Genomic DNA, 20488 nt, shown 5'->3' with positions numbered 1-20488 from the left:
TCAGTTTGACAACGAGAAATTAACAAGCACCCACTCTGTGCCCTGTCTTAGGATCAGGGAACTCTGTAGGCAGTAGATGGGCAGAGGGGCTGGGGAGGGGTGCTATTCAGAGAACTTAGTTCCAAAGGTTCCCCCCGCAGTTCCTGGGGAAACGCCAAACCTCCCCCTGGGACCACTCCAGCAGTCTGTGTGGACTTGTTTGGACCCCGTGGGAGAGGTTCCAGGACCCTTTTCCCCACGTAGTGACACAGGGACAGCTGGGGATTTCTTTGTGAAACCTGGCAAGGAGAGGTCTTGAGATGATTGTGAAAGGGAAGGAAAGGGGTGAAAGGGAAGGAAAAATTGTGCCTTTGGCATTGACTTTGTGGCTTGCCCTGGGCTGCCATAAAGGCCTAAGCGATAGTTCCGTTATCACACACATTTTGCTAGATGAGGAAACTGGAACTCAACGACCCCAGTGAAGTGACTTGCCCAGCATCACGCAGGAAGAGATGAGTAATTGGAATCTAAACCAAGGTCCCAGAGAAGCGGGGATTGTTGGGGGGCCGGGCGGGCCGACTCCTGCACTTCCCTCCCTCCAGTCCTGCTTGGGTCTGCCACTTGTCTTGGAAGCGTCCGGGCCTGTCACGGGGCTCTGTACAGCCTTCCCTACCACCCGGGCTGCCAGCGTCCCGCCCCATCCCCTCCCAACTCCCGAGGGAGGAAGGGAGAGCGGGAAGAGGAGGGGGGTCAGAGACGCCCAGCTTTATAAAGGCGGATGGAACAGAGCCGCCCGCCAGACCCCGCCGCCCGGATCCCTTGCGCTGCCAGCCGCCCCACGTGACTGCGCCGACCCTCCACCCTCCCAGCTCCACCGCAGTGAGTTGGGGTACGTTCTTACCCACCCCTAGGCCTTCGCTGAGCCGCGTGGTCTACTAAACCAGGGGTGGGGAGGCTACCCCATGAAGGAGGGCGCTGAGACGGGAGTCACCAGTCAAAATCCCCATGGCAGGGATTTAGGACCCGGAGAAGCGGAGAGACCCCTCTCCTCCCCGGCTTGGGGCCTGGGAAACTGCAAGCTAGCCCCTAGGAATGCATGTGCAGCTGTTCCCATGGTAACGGGCAAGTCGCGCCCGCCCCCTGCTAAAGAAAAGAGGTTGTTGGAGAGGTCCAAATTCGTCACGCAGCGGTTGCCCGAGAGAACCGAAGATATCCCCTCCCCGTCCCCCGTGCTCCAAACCCTCTGTGGGCCAGAGCGCAGGTCGCGTGTCTTTCTCAGTCTCAGTTTTTGCATCTGTCAAATGGAGCCAATATTATTGGTCCAAATTCCCCGAAGAGCTATCTCGAGAGTAACGGCCCGCGCCAGCCCCTCGGCTGGTTGGACATCCGAGGAGTGGCTTTTAGCGGCCGGGTGACTCCCGTGACCCACCCTACCCTCAGGCCCGCTCGCCATGGCTCTCTTCTGGGCCCTCTTCTTCGCCCTGGTGGCCGGAGCTCACGCCGAGATCCCCGGCTGCAAGCTCCGTATCACCTCCCAGGCGCTGGAGCTGGGTAAGGGGCGCGGGCGGGGGCAGTTGAGGGCGGGGTCACCCCAGCAGCGGGTTCAGGAGCTAACGGTCTTGCTCCTGCCTCAGTGAAGCAGGAGGGACTACGCTTTCTGGAGCAAGAGCTGGAGACTATCACCATTCCGGACCTGGGCGGCAGAGAGGGCCCCTTCGCCTACAACATCTCTGAGTGAGTAGGGAACCTCCGGGCGGGTCTTCGAAGGATGGGTGTGGCCAAATCGATCAGTCAGGAGTTAAGAAATAGGATTGGGCCTAGAAGGTAAAGGCCAAACCAGCATAGGTGGGAATCAAGCAGGTGGGCGTGGTCTAGGAAATGTAGGCGGGGCCAAGAACAGCTGAGTGGAATTGAGGCGTGGCCAAACAGCGCCAGAGAAGCGAGTCAAGAAACTTGCCAATGGACCGGAGTTAGGTCTAGGGCACCAGAGCGTAGCTAATGGGACAAGTCCTGGGAACAGATCACGTCCCTTTGTTTAGAACAGTAGGGACAGGGAGATCGGATTTTAGATGAGGCAGACAAATGACTCGGTTAAAAGACCAGGTCTAGCAACCCCAGGGTGCGGAAGGGCAGGGAGTGCAAGCAATAAGACTTCTAAGAGAAGGGGTGAAACCCCCCTTACAGGTGAGTCAGAAGAAGCTCATTTCGGAGCCACCGTGGCTCAAGTCGAGCCACCCAAGCCCAGGGCGGGCACCTGAAGAGCAATGGAATAATTCATTCCAACCACCCCAGTTTCCCCAGGAAACCTGGGCTGGAAGAGGAAGGGGGCTGAACTTCCCATTGAGTGGTATCCCCTCACTGGCCTTGAATCTGACCCTGAGGCCTCCTGCAGGGTGAAGGTCATGGAGCTGCAGCTGACATCCTCCGAGCTCCATTTCCAGCCAGAGCAGGAGCTGGTGCTACAAATCAGCAACGCCTCCCTGGGGCTGGGCTTTCGGAGACAGCTTCTCTACTGGTTCTTGTGAGGACCTGGCACCCTCAGGGGAGTGGCAAGTGGGTCAGGAGGGCTGAGGATGATGTGGGGGTGTGGGCAATCCCTTAGTCTTTCTGAGTCTCAGTTTCTTCATCTCTATAATGGGGGCGGTCATACCCACTTCACAAGGGCTGATAGGGTTTGGTAAAATGTCTGGTAAACTGTGCAAAAGTGAAGCCTTCTTAAGAGGTATCATGATATATGGGGATGGGGAGCCGGCAGTGACGTCTCAGTTAAGCTCCAAGCGCAAACCTCGCACCCCACTCCTGGCAGCTACGATGGCGGCTACATCAACGCCTCCGCGGAGGGCATATCCATCCGCACAGCTCTGCAGCTCTCCGGGGATCCCACCGGCCGGATCAAAGTCTCCAACGTCTCCTGCGAAGCCTCTGTCTCCAGAATGCGCGCAGCCTTCGGGGGAACCTTCAGGTAAGCCCCATCCCCAGTCCCAGCGCACCTGCTTCGAGCTCCACAGTCCATCTGCCTAGTGCAATGCAAAGTGCGCAGACTTGGGAGTCAGACCAACTGGGTCCAGTGTCAGCACCACCGTTTCCTGGCTGTGTGACCTCAGGCAAAGTCGCTGAAGCTCTGAGCCTCAGTGTCCTCATTGGTAATACGAAGATGGTAATAGAAACTGTTTTATAAGATGTTGAGAAGCCTGTTTGTGTTAATATATGTGAAACTATTTAGAGCAGTGGTTAGCCACCCAGATAAGAGGAACCGTGAGGATATGAGTGCAGGTGGGCATGAAATGGGTTCCCCAAAATTGATGGCTCTTATTAGTTATAACAAAAATAGTAACACGGGCCCAGGTTTGGGGCTGAGAAGCGGCCTTTGTGCTGGTTCCAGAAGAGAGTTGGGGAGAGAAGATAGCAGATTTATCATCTGCTATTGGCACACTGTCACATTTTAATTATTCAACAAAGTGTACGCTGTCCTGGCGAGTGTGGCTCGGTTGGTTGGAGAGTCAACCTGTACATGGAAAGGTTGAAACCTTTCCAACTCCCAGTCAGGGTGCACACCTAAGTTGCAGGTTCGACCCTCCATCAGGTCGCTTAAGGGAGGCATTCAGTGCTTCTCACATCAATGTTTCTCTCTCTGTGTCTCTCTCCGTCTCTCTCTGCTCCTTCCTCTCTCTCTAAAATCAATTTAAAAATATCCTCAGATGAGGATTTAAAAAAAAGTGCATGTCAGTCCCTGAGGATTAAGAAAGAAGCTCAGAGCCTAGTTGGAGGGAAAACACATTTGTCACTGGGGCTTTGAGAGAGGGACTAAGAAGTACTCTGGGGACTAAGGAAGTCATCTGGGAAGACTGCCTGAAAGAGGAAGCATCTGAGCCTAGGCAGGGAAATAGAGAATGTGGGCGTTGAGGGTGGAAGTGAGGGCATGGGTAATCAGTCACATGGAGGTGGGATGCTCAGAGCAGGTTTAAAGAACTGTGGCTAGATTCTTTTGGCTTGTGGGAGGGGTTCTGGGCCCCAGTCAGGGAAGGCCGCTATAGAAGAGCTGTGGTTCAGGTCAAAGTTGATGCACCCAACCCCTTGCCCCCCTTTCTCTTGGATCACTGCGATTTTTTTGGACCTGGATTTCGATGGGGACAAGGCCCAGGCTCATTGGTCTCTCCTCTCCTCACAGGAAGCTGTATGAAATCCTCTCCTCGTTCATCACCTCAGGGATGCGCTTCCTCCTGAACCAGCAGGTGTGGGCAGTGGCAGGTCTGGGGGACCCTGGGGGGGCCCTCTCTGTCAAAGGCCCTGACTCTGGCACCCACCCCCTAGATCTGCCCAGTGCTCTACCACGCGGGGACGGTGCTGCTCAACTCCCTTCTGGACACCGTGCCTGGTGAGTGGGTGCTGGCGGGGCAGCGAGCTCTGGGCCAGCCCCCCCCCCCCCCGGGCTGGAATCACGGGGAGAAGGGGGCCGGGTACACAGCTGTCAGGCGGCACTCAGAGCAAGTAAGCTCTTTCCACACCCTGCTGTGGAACAGCCTTGGGTTCCAGTGTGGCCTCTGCCGATTTGCTGTGTGACCCAAGGTAAGTATTTACTTTTCTCTGGGCCTTGGTTTCCTCGCTCAGCCAGGGAGGCCTCCTCCCAGGGTCGCTGTGAGGATTAACTGAGAGCTGGTTGTCAGGATCCTCAGTGCGTGCTTGTGAGTCACTGGGTCCCTCTTTGTAGTCACCACCTGGCACTTAGTAGGTGCTCAGTTAAGGTGAATTCTCTTTGCCTGAGCTGTGACCTCTGTCTACTGTGGCAAATGGGCAGGGAAGGAAGAGGCAGGGGAAGCTAGGAGGGAAGGGAATCCCTTGCCATCTTGTTTAGTGATCTGATGAAACCCCTTCCGGTAATAATAATAATAATAGCTACCATGGTTGAGTGCTCACTGCCCATCAGGCACTAAGTGCTTTGCACAGAAAACTAATTTGATCCTCATAACAACCCTATGAGGGAAGTGTTAAACGACCACGTGGTAATACTTACGGGTGAGAAACTGAGGCCCAGAGAACTTAAGCATTTGGCCAAGCCTCGCACAGCTTGGAGTGATTTGGGCCCCTCCCTACAGTGCGCAGTTCGGTGGACAATCTCGTTGGCATTGACTACTCCCTCCTAAAGGACCCTGAGGTCTCCGCCAGCAATCTGGACATGGACTTCCGGGTGAGCTGCCCTCCCGGCTGACGCGTCTGGCACCAGATTCCCCCCTTCTCCTTAAAATCACTGGTTTTATCTTTCTAAAGCACAGCTCTTACGAGAGGAGCCACTCCAACGCTGGGAATGCTGTGGCCCCCGTGCTGCCTGCAGAGTTAGGCCCGCCTCCTGGGTCTGGGCGCAGCTTTCTAACTTCGCCCTGAGCCTCTGCAGCGATTCTTTTTCAAGTTTGCCCCGCCCACCCCGCTTCCTACTTGGGCACCTTTGCTCATGCGCTGCTTTTCCCCATTCCCTCTGAAGGAGCTGGACGTAGAGCTGTGTGTGCCCATAATCTCATTCCATCCTTTCATAATCCTGAGAGTCAGGTATAATGTTATACCCATTGTAGGAATGTGGAAACTCGCTCAGAGAGGTGATGTCCTTTGCCCAAGGCCACACAGCACCTTCGATCTCCTTACTGGAGTAGAGCAGTGTCAGAGCACAGATTCCGGAGCTAGAACGCCTGAAGTTCGGATCCTGGCTCTGCCACTCACTAGCTGTATGACCTTAAGCAAGCAGCTTTGCCTTTCTGTGCCTGTTTTCTAATATGTAAATGGAAATAACACAGTAAGGAAACACACCTCAGGGGATTAAAGGAGTCAGTCTGTGTAAAGGGCATGGAAGAATCACTACGTATTCATAAGCAGTAGCTGCTGTCTCTACTGTCACTTAGCTTTCACAGCCCGCTCAAATGGCCCTTCCTCCTTGAACCCATCTGAGCCTCCCTTCCCAGGTCCGATGGCTTTGCTTCCTCACGGCACTCCAGCTGCCCCCCTTCTCTAGCCTTTTAGGGTGTTGCAGGTCCCCCAACAACAGCAGCAGGGTCCGACTCCCCACCACCCCTCACAGTGCCTCGCACCGGGCCTGAGACATCCTTGTGCCAGGCCAGTTGGCCTTGGCCCTGACCCTGATGCCCCTCCCTCCCCCAGGGGGCCTTCTTTCCCCTGGCCGAGGGGAACCGGAGCTTTCCTAACCACGCAGTGGAGCCCCAGCTGCAGGAAGAGGAACGGATGGTGTACGTGGCCTTCTCTGAGTTTTTCTTCGACTCAGCCTTGGAGAGCTACTTCCGGGCAGGGGCCCTGAAGCTGTTGCTGGTGGGGGACAAGGTATGCCAGGGCCTGTTTGTGGGATGGGCAGGAGGGGACTGCGATGGAGCTCCTGAGAACCCTGCCTCACCACCCCACTCTCCTGACCAGGTGCCCCAGGACCTAGACATGCTGCTGAGGGCCTCCTACTTTGGCAGCATCGTCCTGCAGGTGAGTGTTGGTGGGAGGTAAGGACGTGGCCGGGGTGGGTGGGCACACCACCTGCAGGGGACCGGTGAGGTACGGAGGTGGAGACCCCAGATGGCAACCATGGAATAGACAGAAGACCTGGCCCCTGGCCAAGTCCCCTCACCTAGCCAAACCTGTAGCTAGGTCCGAAAAGGGGGCTCGCTAGTCCCTGCTCCATCCGTCCTAATACTTGAAGTGGTGATGAGGATGGGCTGAGGACCCAAGCTCTGCAAGGAAGTGTAGGGGCTTTAGTGACTGATAGGCTGTTCTTTTTGCTTATTTTCCCTTGTGTAATGGGGAGAGGGGTGGGCGTTCAAAATTTAACCAAAAATCCTCCAGTGTCCTCGGTTCGGTTTTGTAAATGATGGTGTTGGAATTTGCATCTGGATTATGAATCTGTGATTCCAGGTCACACTGGCATTCTCCACTACACTGTACAACCTCACAGGGGTGTCATGAGGACTAAAAGGATTAATACACATAAAGCAAGTAGAACAGTACCCAGGATAGAGTAAATGCTCAATAAACACTAGCTGCCGTAGTTATTGCTATCATCAGCAGCAGCACCACCATCAAACTTGTGGCCAAGCATTGCTTCTGAGAGCATGCCAGACTGCCTGGGTTCGAATCCCAGTTCTGCACCTGAGTAACTGTCTAACCTTGGACAAGTTCCTTGACCTCTCTGTACCTCAATTTCCCCATCCCCAAAAGGAAAATACCTGCCTCACATGTTTACTTTGAGGTTTAAATGAAGTATCTGGCCCTGGCTGGTGTAGCTCAGTGGACTGAACACTGACTGGCCTGTGAACCAGAAGCTCACCGGTTCTATTCCCAGTCAGGGCACATGCCTGGGTTTTGGGCCAGATCCCCAGTAGGGGGTGTGTGAGAGGCAACCACACACTGATGTTTTTCTCCCGCTCTTTTTCCTTCCCTTCCTCTCTCTCTAAAAATGAATAAAAATCTAAAAAAAAAAAAATAGAGAAAAAAATGAAGCGTTTGCTTAAGAGTAAGTATTTGGTCAGTGTGGGAATCTGACAGTACTCCTCCACGGCCTCTAGAAAGGACAGCACAGCAGTGTAGAGAAAGGAGGTTTGGCCATGGACGGGGATATGTGATGTGAAGACACCGTCCCCCAGGAGTCGGGATGGGAGGTGGATCATGAATACTGAGAACTGAGGAAAGCAGAAAGAGGAAGGAGGAGATATGTTTTGTTTTGTTTTTTAAAAGATTTTATTGATTTACTCTTAAAGAGAGGGGAAGGGAGAATGAAAAAGAGGGAGAGAATCATCAATGTGTGAGAGATACATCAGTTGGTTGCCTCTCACACACCCACAACCAGGGACCCGGCCCCCACGACCCTGGCATGCGCTCTGACTGGGAATCAAACCAGCGGCATTTCAGTTTGCAGGCCAGCACTCAATCCACTGAGCCACAACGGCCAGGACAGAATACGTCCTTAGAACAAGAGGTTTCTTTGCACAAAGGCACAGAGTCTGGGCACAGTTCTGTGGGGCTGGGGAAGCCACACCTCTTTTGGACTTGTCACTCTGGGTTCCCAGAAGGCGGAGTCTGAGCCGCTGCTCCTCCAGGTGGGCTCGCCCAGGAACAGACCTGGGACTTGACCCTCCCTCCCTGCTGTCCCCAGAGCCCAGCAGTGGTTGACTCTCCGCTGAAGCTGGAACTGAAGGTCTTGGAACCACCGCACTGTACCATCAAGCCCTCGGGCACCACCATCTCTGTCACTGCCAGTGTCACTGTCGCGCTGGCCCCACTCAACCTGCCCGAGGTCCTGCTTTCCAGCATGATCATGGTGCGGGCGCCCGAGTGAGGGCTGCTGAGGGTTGGGGAGGAGGGGGCTGGGTACCTGCCTGGTCAGTGACACATCGCCCCTCCCCACATTCCCATAGGACGCCCGTCTCAGCGCCAAGGTGGCCCTCCAGGGGAAGGCGCTGCGCATACAGCTGGACCTGCGCAAGTATGCAGATGTCTGAAAATCTCGGGCAAACTCTTAACCTCCCTGAGCCTCGGTGTCTTCAGAATAATCACACCTGCCTAACAGAACTGGGGAAAAAGAACTACGCTAAAATTCAGGCGTACCATGAGGCCACTGGAGAGCTGTGGTCTTCGCTGATACCCCAAAGTACTTTACATATTGGGCGTTGGGTGGAAGGGCTCCACCAGTAAGTAGCCAATGTGGAGAAAAGGACACCTGGAGGGGGAAGTGGCTCTCTGAGGACACACAGCTGGAGTGGTAGAAGCCCTGCAAAGGGTGCAGGTGGGACACCTGAGACTGAGGCTTAGCTCCTGATGGCCAGGCCTGGGCGCCTGATGGAGGGGAGCTTCCTGGCTCACGCCCACCAGGCATTTCTTTCCATCCCCCAGGTTCCGAATCTACTCGAACCACTCTGCATTTGAGTCGCTGGCAGTGAGTGGGGAATGATGGGTGGGCCGGGGCTGGGGTCAGGGTGAGTGACAAGGGCAAGCCCACGGCCCCCTCGGCCCTGACTGCACCCCTCCTCCTGCCCAGCTGATCCCACTGCAGGCCCCTCTGAAGACCATGCTGCAGTTTGCGGTGATGCCCCTGATCAATGGTAGGGGTAGGGGTCACGAGGAGGGAGGAGGGCGGAGCCGAGGAGACCTGGGTAGGCCCAGACTGAGCCAGCTGTCCTGGCCCACAGAGCGGACCCGGCGTGGGGTGCAGATCCCACTACCTGAGGGGATGGACTTCGTGCGAGAAGTGGTGACGAACCACGCGGTGAGTGGGGCAACCACGGGGAAGCAGGGCAGAGCCATCCTCTCCCTCTGCAGGCTGGGAGTGCAAACCTCCCTGCCTCCTGGCCCCCGCCCCATCATTTGAGTCTTACACACACTCCTCCAGCCCTTTGAACAGGCTGTGCCCTTACCTTGGAACACTCTTCCCTGAGTTCACCCCTAAAGACTATTCATCTTTCAGGTCTTAGCTAAGCGGTCACAGGAAGCCCCCCGAGCTGTACTCCTGCAGCATCTATTTTAGCGCCCCTCACAGGGGGGTCATAAGAAGTGCTTTGCTGGTCCATTGGTCCCATTAGACTGAGAGCCCCTTCAAGGCCAAGGACTCTCTAAACTCGCCTCAGTAACAGAATGAACAGGCTTCCTTCTCTGCCCCTCTGCACAGGGCTTCCTCACCATCGGGGCTGACCTCCATTTTGCCAAAGGGCTGCGAGAGGTGATTGAGAAGAACCGGCCTGCGGCCACCAGGGGCTCCCAGGCATCCCGCGCCCCGCCACCCTCCACGCCACCCTCCACAGCGGTCGTCTGAGCCCTCGACCCCAACCCCTGGCGGCTGCACTCAGGACTCCAGTGCCTCGAATCCCCTTCCTCACGGCTTACAGTGTTTTCTCTAACCCCCGTGCCACAGAGATCAGTTTTAAGCTGTACTCAATTTAATTCCATAATCACAGTCTGTCCATCAATTACAGTCCGTCCAGACTCCTGGGGCTGTCTTGAGCTCTGCTTTGTTCCTGGGGTGGCATCAGTGCATTTGGGGCATTCTTGAAGCAGGGAGGGGCCAGGCCCTACCCGAGCTGGGAATAAAGTACAAACTCCCCCATTGCCCTGCAGGGGATTTCAGCATCAAGGGGGACCTTGCTTCTCACAGGAGAGGCTGGGAGGGGCTGGACCAGGCAGTAGGGGCCGGCCCGTGGTGGCTTCAGTATGGCTCTTTATTCAGGAAGCGGGAGAACATGGTGAAGGCAGCCTGCGGCATGTCAGTGGGGACCATGTGTCCAGCGCCCTGAGGAGCAGAGCTTTGTGAGATTCCCTCCCCGTACAGCCTGTGCCCCTGGTGGCTTCCTTCATGCTCCTGGATTCCCCTAGCTAGTGACCTTCCTCCTCTCCTAACCTCGCCCCAAACCTTCCCTTCCGTAACCCCCCACCCAGCCCAAAACCTGCCCTTACAAGAGGCTGGAGGTGACCCAGCATAAAAAGCCATGAGAAGGGAAGAATGGGGGGGCCCTCTCCACCCTGCCTCGCCCCAGCTGGCCCTGCCAGGCCCAGGCCCAGGCCCTACCTTGATGGTGAGAAAGGCGATGTGGGAGAACTCCTTCACGAAGCCTGCAATCTGCTCCCCGCTGTCCTTGTAGTCCACTAACCAGGGCCGGCGCTGCACCTCCATCTGCCCCACCGGGGGAGACATAGCAGCCTATGGCCGCCCATCACCCCTGTGCTCAGACTCCAAGCCTGGAGAGCTCAGGGGCTGGGAACTCCCCTGGGCTGGCCCCATCTGTCAGGCACAGGGCTCACCCTGCCCTTACACCTGCCTCACCCCAGGGCCTGCCTTACCTTTTGGTTGAGGGAGTCCACAAACCACTCATCACCCATGAAGTTGCAGGCCATGTCCACGTCCCCGTTGTACAGCAGGATCCGGTATTTCTGGAGCAGAGCAGGGGACAGTGGCAGGTCGGGGACAAGCCCAGGCCTCACCATTACCAGGCTCAAGCCCCAGCCCTGAGGGAACTCAAGGGACCCAGCTAAACAGTGTGGGTCAGGAAATGCGTTTGTTTTCTGATTGCTCTCCTGAGTGCCCAGTGCTCTATGAAATGCCTCACCTATGAGGGGAGATAGCATTATTGATCCCACTTCACAGACGGGGAAAGCAAGGCTTCGGATACATGAGAAACTTGTCTGGGGTCACACAGGTTAGTAAAGAAACTTGCACGCAGGTTACCTGACCCCAGAGCCCATGCTCTAACATGCGCTATAGGCCTGGTCCTCACCTGGCTCTACCAGTACCTCCTAGGTGACCTTGGACAAGACTCTGTCCCACCCTGGCCATCCATTTGCCTCTCTGTAACCCGATCTAACTAGCTCTTCTCACCCTCAAGGCTCTTTGGCTAATGCAGACCCCTCAGCCTCCGACACCAGACAAGCATGGGGTGCGGCCAAAGCCTGGTTCATATCCCCATCCTGCCAACCACAGGCCCTCGGGCAAGTAACGTCACTTCCTGGAGTCTCAGCCTCCCGCCTTGCCACTGTTCCAGGGTCCTGAGGCTGCTGATGGACCTAGCTGTGTTGCCCCTACTCACCTGTGGGGCGAGCAGCTTAAGGTACTGGGAGTGCATGCTTTGGTAGAGACGGCGATACTGTAAATTCACGAGGAAGCTGCAAGAACACGTGGGCAGGCCCCAGGAAGACCAGGTAGGGAGAAAGAGTCAACAAGCCAGACCTCTCCTATCCCCAAGCTCCAGCCTAGGGGGCAGAAGGCTGGGACTCACTCAGTCCCCTCCTTCAGCATCCCTCCTCTCTAGGACGCTCCTGGACTGTGGGCCAGTGGGGGGTGGGGGTGGGTGCAGGGGAAAGAGATAGAATTCAGAGGTCTTCAACCCACTTCCACTTAGAAATACATAGGGACACTTTGGATGTTTCAATGACTGGGATGCACGCAGCAAGTGGCTCATAGGTGTGCGAAGCACAGTGTATGGCAACAGCAGGGCACGGACCCATCCAAGAGGGACCCGAACGGCCCCTGCTGTGCTAGGTCGTCACCTTTTTCCTTGAGGGGTCAAAGGAGAGCTGAGTGGGGGTGGGGGAGGGCAGTGGGCATGTGTCTAGTAATTAAATGCCATGGAAGTAATCGCTATTTTCAGCAACCATGTGGCCACTTAAGAACGAACTGGCTGAATATCAATCAATTTAGGGGTTAAACATCCTGCAAAAAACTCACAGTGGCCCACCTGCCCTCACTGAAAAATCCTAGGAAAAGACCCCTGGGAACTTTTCTGATGCCCACGAGCGCCAAAAGCCTGCCACTCCCTCCCACCCTGCCCACATGCAGCCACAGAATCTCACTTGCACATGTCCCAGGCGGGCAGCTGCTCGGGGATGTGCAGGGCCTTCCGCACAAGAGGGTTGTTGAGATACGTGGAGGTGGCCGTGGTGTTGGTGCAGGGGGGGTCTATGTGTGCCCTGACCCCGGAGCGCAGCAGTGCCTGAGGGGCACAGACACAGTTAGGGTCTTCGCTTCCCTGCCCCGCCCCTCCCCACCCTGGGAGGGAGCCCAGGCCCCTGCACACCTGATGCCACATGCGCTTGACCGGCAGGCGAGTGAAGATATTGCCCAGGTCGTGGAGGACAACGGTGTCCTTCTCGTACCTGCGCGTGAAGTGGGGGGATGGGTGCCTGAACCTCCAGATGGGGCTGGTGTTGATCCCATGGGGCACCCCGCAGCGCCTACCTTACGTGGCCAGGCACGCCCCCAGCACATGGGGCGTAGAGGTTGTAGATGTTGAGGCCAGAGCTGCCCACGATGCGGGCCACTTCCTGCAGCTGCAACAACACCCCGAGCCACGGCCCTTGACAAAACCCTAGCTTCCCCAAGACATTCCCTACTTATCCCAAAATCTGGTGCTTTCCTTCTTCCCCCTGCCATTACCCTCCCGCTACTTTTTCCACAGGAGGGGAAACTGAGGCTCAGTGGAAAGAATCTGGTGTAATGGTCTCCAAATCCTAGCACCTCCACTTTCCGGCCCTGTCACCTGGATATCCTTGGCCCTAGTTTCCTCATCGGGAAGGTGGGGGTAATATGATCCCCCTTGAAGGAGACACTGGAAGACTGACCTACACTGACACAGTTCAGCAGTCCTGACATGTGGCAGGTGTTTGATAAGAGAATGCCCGTCCCCTCACAGGGGTGACAGGGTTTGCCCCGAGTCACAGGAAGTAGTGGGGGGGGGCACTCATATTCACATGTCCCACAGAACACCCCATTGCTGAAGGATGCATGGTAGAATAACCAAGGAGAATGGGGGACGGGGGGTCCCCGAGGAGATGTGGTGATGTTCTCAGGACTGGCAGTATCAGGGGTGACACATGGCGGTGGGGCAGAACCTTACACTGGTTACACATTCTGGGTCTTTGTTGTCATAGAAGTTGCACTTGTTTTCTGAGCAGCAGTGAGTCTGGAGAGAAGACCAGAGCCTGGAGAAGATCAGAGTGCAGGTGCTTAAGGACCCACGGTGGGCGGAGGAGGCGAGAACCCCACCTTCTCCCTCCATCCGGACCCCAGGGGACGAGAAAACATACCACAGGGTGTGGCATATAGGTCCCCAGCCTAGCTGCCAGTGGGCCATGATGCCTGGTCTCCTTGGCCCCTTTAAATTCTAACCTCCAGCCTTTGGTCTTTTTGCACCAAACCCTTCTAAGCAACCCCAGCCCCAACCATGTGCTGATAAACCAGGGTAAGCCCTGGGATACGATGTGCCCACAGGGCAACCCTGAGATCTTGTGACCTGCCCTGCCCGCTGCCCCTCCCATACCTGTTCCCCAGAAGGCCATGGTAGTAGGCGAAGTAGACGAGAGAGTTGTCGTTCTGCTCATAGGAGGAGAGTCCATTGCCCACAGCCAATCCCTATGAAACAGCCAGGGCATCCAGCTCAGCAGGAGGCTGAGGAAGAAGAGCCACCCTTGACCTACACCCAGGGTGCTTTCTGGGGGTGTGTGGGTGGGGGAGGCCACACTACAGAGACAACAGGGCTGGCAGCGTGACAGATGAGTTCCTGTCACAGGAGGCACAGGAACAGAGAGAGGCCAGCTTGTGGCCAGGGTGTTATGGAGGAGTCTGGGTCAGATGGGGGAGGCGACCTGTTTGACCTCGCTGGCCTGGAAGCTATAGTCCCAAGTTGCCTCCCTTCCCCGCTGCAGCTGCCCAGCACCTGAAGGTTCATGCTTGGGTCCTGCATGACCAGCACGGCCAGGGTGGGGATGTAGATGCCGGCATAGCTCTCCCCCGTCAGGAAAAGCTCGTTGTTCTTGTACTCGGGGAAGAGGCGGAAGAAATCTTGAAGGGCCTCGAAATTACTCTGGGCAACCTGGGGACAGCAGGATGGAGGGGATCTGGAAACTTTGGTGTCTGAGCTGGAAAGACTCTCCAGATGACACCAAGCTACCCTGTTTGTGCAAGAGGAAGTAATAGTGAGGAGGCACAGTGCACAGCATGTGACAGCAAAAAACGGATTCCACGGCCATGGTCTTTCTCTCCCTGTATCAGGCCACCTTCAGAGAAGGAGGGCGGCAGGGGTACCCGGGCAGATGCAGGACTCACCTCAGTGTCATTGGTTGCATAAAGCTTGTCATTGGAGTAGGAGAAGCCCACCCCAGCTGGGGACTCCAGGTACAAGATATTGGCAATCTGGAGGGGGGCGAGGAGGAAAGCAGCTGCAGAGGGCTCTGCCCATCCAAGTGCCCAAGGCTCCCCCTCAGGACCCACAGCAGCGCCCATACCAGGTTCCAGGAATAGGGATTGTACTCCAGGGTGACACCATCTGGCTGGATCTGAGGAGGACAGATGTGGCTGATCATGGCCCAAGAATCCACCAGGTGGAGGGAGAGGGCCACCGCATTCAGCAGATAATGCAGTTAAAGAAACTAAGGCTCAGGAAGAGGTGACATTTTTGGAAAAAAAAGACAGAAGTCCTTTCCCCCTCTCCGCTGGCCTTTTCCTTTGGGAAGCGCCCCCGCCCTCTCCTTTTCCTGGGTCACGAAGGGAAGAGCTGCTTTCCACTCACCAGGAAGGGGCCGTGCTCAGTGAGGAAGCCATCTAGGGAGCTGCAGCCCGGCCCTCCGTTGAGCCAAAGCACCACAGGGCTGCTCTTGGGATCCTTCTGGGACTCCACAAACCTGGGAGGGGTGTCAGGCCGGGGTGGGTGCAGGTGGAGGGGCCTCTTCCAGCCCTCCCCGCTCCCCAGTCTCTCCCCTGAGGGGCATCACTGTGGGCCGCCCCCCGACACCCCACCCAGGAGGGGAGAGCCGCGGACCAGTAGTGGAGATGCTTGGAATCGGAGCCTTTGAGGTAGCCGGAGTACTGGCGGAAAGAGGGCTGCTTGGCCAGCCCAGGCAGACACTGGATCTCGTCCTGATCGGCGGCTGCCTCGCCTTGGGGTGACCACAAGAGTAGCAGCAGCAGGAAGCACGGCGGCGATAGCGCGGCTCGGACCATCTGCGGAGGAAGCGGGCGCCTGCTGTTTACTGGGCCCCTGGCTGCACGCAGACGTCCCTGGGGAGGCGCTGGCGGCGCTCCGGCGAGGAAATCCCCAGCCCCGCGCCCAGCTCCCAAATTCGCCGAGCCTCCTCCGCCCCCCGCGCCCGCAGCCATGGCTCCGGGATCCCTGCCAGCCTTCGACGTCTTCTCACCTCTGCTCCCCCGCGTCCCAGCTTTCCCGAAGGTGCCCGGCTACTGCAAGTCATGTGTATGCTCAGTCACGTGTGCTTCGGTGTCACGTGGCAGATGGCCTCCTAGGCTCAGCTGTTTCTGCTGACCCTGGGTAGAGGGGGCGGGAACTGTGGCGGGCCACGCCCGGTCAGGGTCCAAGGGCTGCGCAGGTCACGTCCCCGTCGCCTTTGAGATGACTCGGGTGTGGACCGCCAGGATCCCCCATCCTCCAGGGGGATCTCATTTTAAGCCGGGTGGCTGAGCAAGCGGCGCTAGGACACCGGGCACAGGGCCTCGGGGAAGGGAGTAGGTGGGAAATTCCCTACATGGTGCCCCCCGTGGTCATCTTCTGAGCCAGCTTCCCAAAATAGTTCCAGGCACCCGCGGGCCGGCTCATGGCGGGGAAATGGCTGCTGTCTCCGACCCCGTGGAATTGGGTCCGACCTGGGGACCCGCGCGTCCCGAGCCCCCTCCCATCCGCTTCCACCGGGTGCATGGTGCCAACATCCGCGTGGACCCTTCTGGGACGCGAGCCACACGCGTGGAGAGCTTTGCTCACGGCGTGTGCTTCAGTCACGAGCCACTGGCTCCAGGCCAGGTATTCCTGGTCGAGATCGAGGAGAAAGAGCGGGGCTGGTGCGGTCACCTGCGCCTCGGCCTGACTGCGCTAGATCCCGCCAGTTTGACCCCGGTGCCCGAGTTTTCGCTGCCTGACTTGGTCAGCCTCGGCCACACCTGGGTCTTTGCCATCACGCGCCATCACAACCGTGTGCCCCGGGAGGGCCACCCGGAAGCAGAGGCAATGGCCCCCAGCCGACCCCCAGCCCTCCTGATGGAACCGTATCTGTGCATTGATCAGTTTCGTATCCCCCGCGACCGCTTGGTGGGCCGCAGTCGGCCTGGGCTCTACAGCCACCTCTTGGACCAGCTCTATGAGCTGAACGTGCTACCTCCGACCGCGCGCCGTAGCCGCCTGGGCGTTCTCTTCTGCCCACGCCCCGACGGCACAGCCGACATGCACATCGTCATCAACGGCGAGGACATGGGCCCCAGCGCCCGGGGGCTGCCAGCCGCCCAGCCCCTCTACGCAGTGGTGGACCTGTTTGCCTCCACCAAGAGCGTGCGCCTGGTCCAGCTTGAGTATGGCTGTAGGTATCCCACCCCCTGGGGATCGACCCCTCCTGGCCTAGGGTGGGGACCCAAACTTGCTAGGCTCCCAAGCCAGCTAGCAAGCCCTTGGTCTGTCCAGAAGTTTGGGGGATCTGACCTCAAATTCTACCTCTGCTTGTGATCTTGGATAAGCCAGTACCTGGCTCTGGGCCTGTTACTCATCTTGGCTGTGACAGATTAGGATGCCCTCCAAATTCCCTTCTGGCTTTCACAGTATTTTCCCTATTAATCCAGGTCAGGGTTTCTAAACCGATTAGAGAACTGAGATTCTGAGCCTCTTTGAGAACTGTATGCTCTTTTATCAAGCAAATGCTCCTAGATTTGGGGCATGCCTGTTTTTAACAATTTATTTATTTTTAGAGAGAGAGGAAGGGAGGCAGAGAAGGAGAGAAACTGTTCAAAAGAAATGTCGCTCGGTTGCCTCTCACAGGCCCCCAGCCAAGGACCTGGCCCATAACCCAGGCCTGTGCAGGGACTGGGAATGGAACTCACAGCCTTTCGGTTCACAGGCTGGTACGCAATCCACTGAGCCACACCAGCCAGGGCCATACCAGTCTGAAGTCATCACATCACATCTCAGACCGTAAACTGAGAGCTTCATCCTTAGGTGTGGTTCTCTGGCAAACCCTTTATTTAGATTTCTGATCCCATTTCTATGTATTCTGTGGACTAGAACCCACTTTGTGCCAGGCCTGTGTGGAGGCTGGAGCTGCAGAGCTGAATCAGACACCACCTCTGCCCTGAGAAGCTGCTAAGTGAGGGAGAAGGGAGGGCCCTGAGTGTTATAATAGAAATGGGGCTGCAGCGTTGTGAAAATGTTGTGAAAGAGACACTTATCTCCATCACAGGTACAGCTCTGTGAGTCACGGGGCGGGGGGGTGGGGTGCCTAGAGAGCAGGAGCGAATTGCGCAAGTTAACGACAGAGGGGAGACCAAGACCTAGATCTTCTTGGGACTTAGCCTTAGACCCAGCCTGCAGTTCAGTTTGCCTTTGACCGTCTTCTTTCCACAGTGCCCTCCCTGCAGACCCTGTGCCGCCTGGTGATCCAGAGGAGCGTGGTGCACCGGTTGGCCATCGATGGGCTCCACCTGCCCAAGGGACTTAAGGATTTCTGCAAGTACGAGTGAAGGCCTGCAGCGACCCCGCAGCCGAGTCCAGGAGCACGTCCTGGCCCCCAAGCTGTGGCTGGTTTGAAGCTGGCCACCCCGTTGTCAGCCGGGGCCAGAAATAAACACAGCCGATGCTGCACTGATCACAAGAGGGTCTCCTTGCCCCTGAGGCCTGTGAGGGGCGTTCCTTTTAGAATCGCTGTGGGCTGGCAGAGCAAGAGAGAGCATGTTAGACGTCACCTAGCTGGGGGTTCCCAGCCTGGGTGCTCGTCAGAGTCCTAGACTCCACTCCAGAGGTTCTTGCTAGATTTGTTGGAGGTTTGGGCCTAGACACTGTTTTTTGCAAAAGCTGCCCTGGAGATGCTAATGTACAGCCAGGGTTGAGAAACCTTTCCCTTGCACAGAGGTCTCGGCTTTGGCACATATTATAACCACTCAGAGGACTTTGAAAAACACTGGTAACTGGGTCAGACCCTGGAATTCAGATTTAATTGCTCTGGGATGAGACTGGGCGGAAGGATTTCTAATGTTCCCAAGGGAGAGGCTTATGTGAAGCCTGGTGTGAGAACTGGTGCCCTAGACCATTTCACTTTGTAGATGGAAACCCCAATCCCAGAGATGGGAATACAGTTGTCCAAAACTCACACAGCAAATGCATGGATGCAGAGCATTCCTTTCCCCACACTACAGGCACAAAGCACGGGACTCCATCATCTGTACCTCTGATCATTGGCCCCCACACAAATGGTCTCATTTAGTCCTCACAGCTTCTGGTGAGGTAGTGGGCGGTCCCTACCGCCACATCACAAATGAGGATACCAAGGAACAAAACTTCACCCAAGGTAAAGGCAAGAACCTAGAATGCCCAGATCCTGGTCCAGGGCTCTCTCGACTCTGTCCCATTGTCTTGTAGAAGTTCTAGAATGAACAGGTCAGTGCTGTGGGGTGGGTCCCAGGTATAGAGGGGAGGGATTATGAGGTGACATTCTAGAGTGATGGAGGGTAGGAGAGGAGGCAGATGACTATTCCTTCACAAACGGGCTTTGGGACGGTCATGTCCTATTTCATGTCTCCACAAACTCATCCAGGTCTTCTACCTTCCGGCCAAGGTGAGAGAGGGCCTCCTGGAACTGGAGGGGGTGCCACAGCCTCCCCTGAGAACCAGCGTCCTGGCTCTGGGGAGGTGGAGGTTCTGCTGGGCATTTTGGGGTTGGCCCTTGAGTGAATTCTTTTCAAAGACGAGCCATTCCCAGAGGGCTTGCCAAGAGGTAGCCACTTCCTCTTTCATTCATTGAACAAACACTTCAGCACTTAGGGTTGAGGACTGGGTGTGTGCATCTCAGTAAAACTGAGTTCCCGACCACTAGCCAGCCCTCTTAGGCTGGTCTTAACTGCTCCTGTTCCCAGGGCTCTGCTCCTGGGCCCTGCCCCTCAGGGCCTCCTCCACGAGACCAAGAATAACATTCCATCTCATTCCTGTTTCTGCAGGTGAGACTGCTTCTCCAGGCTCATCCCTTGGCCCCTATAGTCCTGTAGAGCCAGTGGTGGTGGCCCCTGGCGGACGAGGCCCACTGCACCAGAAAGCTGAGCAGGTGGTACCTGCTGCCCAGGCCTGGGGCCCAGCCCTGGCAGTACCGGAAGCCAGGGGCTGCCTTGGGGGGCCTAACTGGGAGACACTGCGGCAGAAGGAGTATGGCCGATACTGCCCCAAGTTCTCCCATGTGAAGCAGCCAGAGAGCTTGGGCCGGGAGAATGGCTGTTCCAGAAGTCGAGCTCCCCACCCCGGGGGCCCCAGCAGGCCTGGGTCCCTGCTGCTGCATGGGCTGTCACCAGGGCTTGTGCCAATGCCCACCAAGGCAGGGAGGAAGGAGGCCGGCCCCCAGCCTGACATCTGCATCCTTACCCTGGCCATGATGATCGCTGGCATCCCTACCGTGCCTGTCCCAGGCCTGCGGGAAGAGGACCTGATCCGGGCGGCTCAAGCTTTCATGATGGCCCATCCAGAGCCAGAGGGGGCTGTGGAGGGGGTGCAGTGGGAGCCGGCGTGTGCCCACATAGCCTCTGGGCAGATGCCCCCAGTGAGATCCAGGAGGGGCCAGCCTCCTGGCTCCTGCTTATAGCTGCCGAAATAGCACCAGACGCATAGGGTGGCTTCTCCGTATGGTTTTTGGGCAGACAGGCTTGGGGGTGCCTATGGCAGGGATGGGGTAGGGTGGCTGTCTGAGCCACTCTGATGAATACCAGTCCTTCCTCAGGGCCCAGACCCCAGAAGTTTCTCCAGATACCGCTAAGCTAGGAGACAGTTCTTGTCAGAGGAATTATTTGAAAATGAGACAGGCACCCTGCGTGGACAGTGGAGGCTTCTGTAGCTTTGGGACTCCGTCAGTTTCCTGTACAAAGTCCTTCCCAGCCTGCTGAGGGCAGGTGCTGGAGCCACAGGCAAAGAAAGAAAATGAATACTTAATTTGAGGCCCCTCACTGGGCATCAGGCCCATTATATATGCCCACTCCTCCAATACTTCCAGTGCTGTGAGGATCTCCATTTATACGGATGAA

At 56.8% G+C, this 20488-nt stretch overlaps 4 protein-coding genes across 7 annotated transcripts; 3 read left to right on the top strand and 1 right to left on the bottom strand.

Moving 5' to 3' along the window:
* The first annotated feature begins 595 nt into the window (after positions 1-595).
* PLTP (phospholipid transfer protein) lies at positions 596-9940 on the top strand. 2 transcript variants are annotated; one of them, XM_037044169.1, is made up of 16 exons: positions 596-858; positions 1420-1530; positions 1614-1713; positions 2372-2500; positions 2786-2941; positions 4148-4211; positions 4291-4354; positions 5073-5164; positions 6124-6300; positions 6391-6450; positions 8114-8278; positions 8376-8443; positions 8851-8893; positions 8996-9059; positions 9147-9223; positions 9623-9940. In XM_037044169.1, exons 2-16 carry the CDS (start codon positions 1431-1433, stop codon positions 9764-9766), a joined length of 1503 nt encoding a protein of 500 aa, XP_036900064.1. In that variant the 5' UTR covers positions 596-858; positions 1420-1430; the 3' UTR covers positions 9767-9940. The 2 variants fall into 2 exon arrangements, with proteins under 2 accessions (XP_036900064.1, XP_036900065.1); XM_037044170.1 differs by having other exon boundaries at positions 597-868.
* On the bottom strand, positions 9873-15725 carry CTSA (cathepsin A). Of its 3 annotated transcripts, none has more exons than XM_037044166.1 (15): positions 15634-15725; positions 15258-15439; positions 15009-15120; positions 14725-14775; positions 14546-14632; positions 14157-14312; positions 13761-13852; positions 13338-13422; positions 12680-12771; positions 12519-12597; positions 12295-12434; positions 11532-11607; positions 10789-10878; positions 10517-10648; positions 9873-10240 (listed from the first exon to the last, which is right to left on the bottom strand). In XM_037044166.1, the coding sequence occupies exons 1-15, from the start codon at positions 15685-15687 to the stop codon at positions 10157-10159; spliced, it is 1512 nt and encodes a 503-aa protein (XP_036900061.1). In that variant the 5' UTR covers positions 15688-15725; the 3' UTR covers positions 9873-10156. The 3 variants fall into 3 exon arrangements, with proteins under 3 accessions (XP_036900061.1, XP_036900063.1, XP_036900062.1); XM_037044168.1 differs by having other exon boundaries at positions 10517-10621; XM_037044167.1 differs by lacking the exon at positions 15634-15725 and adding an exon at positions 15561-15618 and having other exon boundaries at positions 15258-15440.
* A 98-nt stretch (positions 15726-15823) lies between these two features.
* NEURL2 (neuralized E3 ubiquitin protein ligase 2) lies at positions 15824-18076 on the top strand. Its single transcript, XM_037044175.1, has 2 exons — positions 15824-16800; positions 17835-18076. Exons 1-2 carry the CDS (start codon positions 16059-16061, stop codon positions 17948-17950), a joined length of 858 nt encoding a protein of 285 aa, XP_036900070.1. The 5' UTR covers positions 15824-16058; the 3' UTR covers positions 17951-18076.
* An 860-nt stretch (positions 18077-18936) lies between these two features.
* Positions 18937-20052, top strand: SPATA25 (spermatogenesis associated 25). The gene is made up of 2 exons (XM_037044176.1): positions 18937-19041; positions 19421-20052. The coding sequence occupies exons 1-2, from the start codon at positions 18951-18953 to the stop codon at positions 20050-20052; spliced, it is 723 nt and encodes a 240-aa protein (XP_036900071.1). The 5' UTR covers positions 18937-18950.
* The last annotated feature ends 436 nt before the right edge of the window (positions 20053-20488 follow it).

Source organism: Sturnira hondurensis, unplaced genomic scaffold (genome assembly GCF_014824575.4).
Source record: "Sturnira hondurensis isolate 20B ecotype Veracruz unplaced genomic scaffold, ASM1482457v3 Scaffold0004136, whole genome shotgun sequence".
NCBI lineage: Eukaryota > Metazoa > Chordata > Mammalia > Chiroptera > Phyllostomidae > Sturnira > Sturnira hondurensis.
This window is presented reverse-complemented; position numbering and strand designations above follow the sequence as displayed.

Coding starts and splice junctions, on each gene's coding strand:
- PLTP (XM_037044169.1), top strand. CDS start 1,431: ATGGCTCTCTTCTGGGCCCTCTTCTTCGCCCTGGTGGCCGGAGCTCAC. Junction 2,942..4,147: donor GCCTTCGGGGGAACCTTCAG/GTAAGCCCCATC, acceptor CTCTCCTCACAG/GAAGCTGTATGAAATCCTCT. Junction 5,165..6,123: donor ATCTGGACATGGACTTCCGG/GTGAGCTGCCCT, acceptor TCCCTCCCCCAG/GGGGCCTTCTTTCCCCTGGC.
- CTSA (XM_037044166.1), bottom strand. CDS start 15,687: ATGACTTGCAGTAGCCGGGCACCTTCGGGAAAGCTGGGACGCGGGGGA. Junction 15,121..15,257: donor TCCAAGCATCTCCACTACTG/GTCCGCGGCTCT, acceptor CACCCCTCCCAG/GTTTGTGGAGTCCCAGAAGG. Junction 12,435..12,518: donor TCAAGCGCATGTGGCATCAG/GTGTGCAGGGGC, acceptor TGTGCCCCTCAG/GCACTGCTGCGCTCCGGGGT.
- NEURL2 (XM_037044175.1), top strand. CDS start 16,059: ATGGCTGCTGTCTCCGACCCCGTGGAATTGGGTCCGACCTGGGGACCC. Junction 16,801..17,834: donor GGTCCAGCTTGAGTATGGCT/GTAGGTATCCCA, acceptor TTCTTTCCACAG/TGCCCTCCCTGCAGACCCTG.
- SPATA25 (XM_037044176.1), top strand. CDS start 18,951: ATGACTATTCCTTCACAAACGGGCTTTGGGACGGTCATGTCCTATTTC. Junction 19,042..19,420: donor TCTTCTACCTTCCGGCCAAG/GTGAGAGAGGGC, acceptor CTGTTTCTGCAG/GTGAGACTGCTTCTCCAGGC.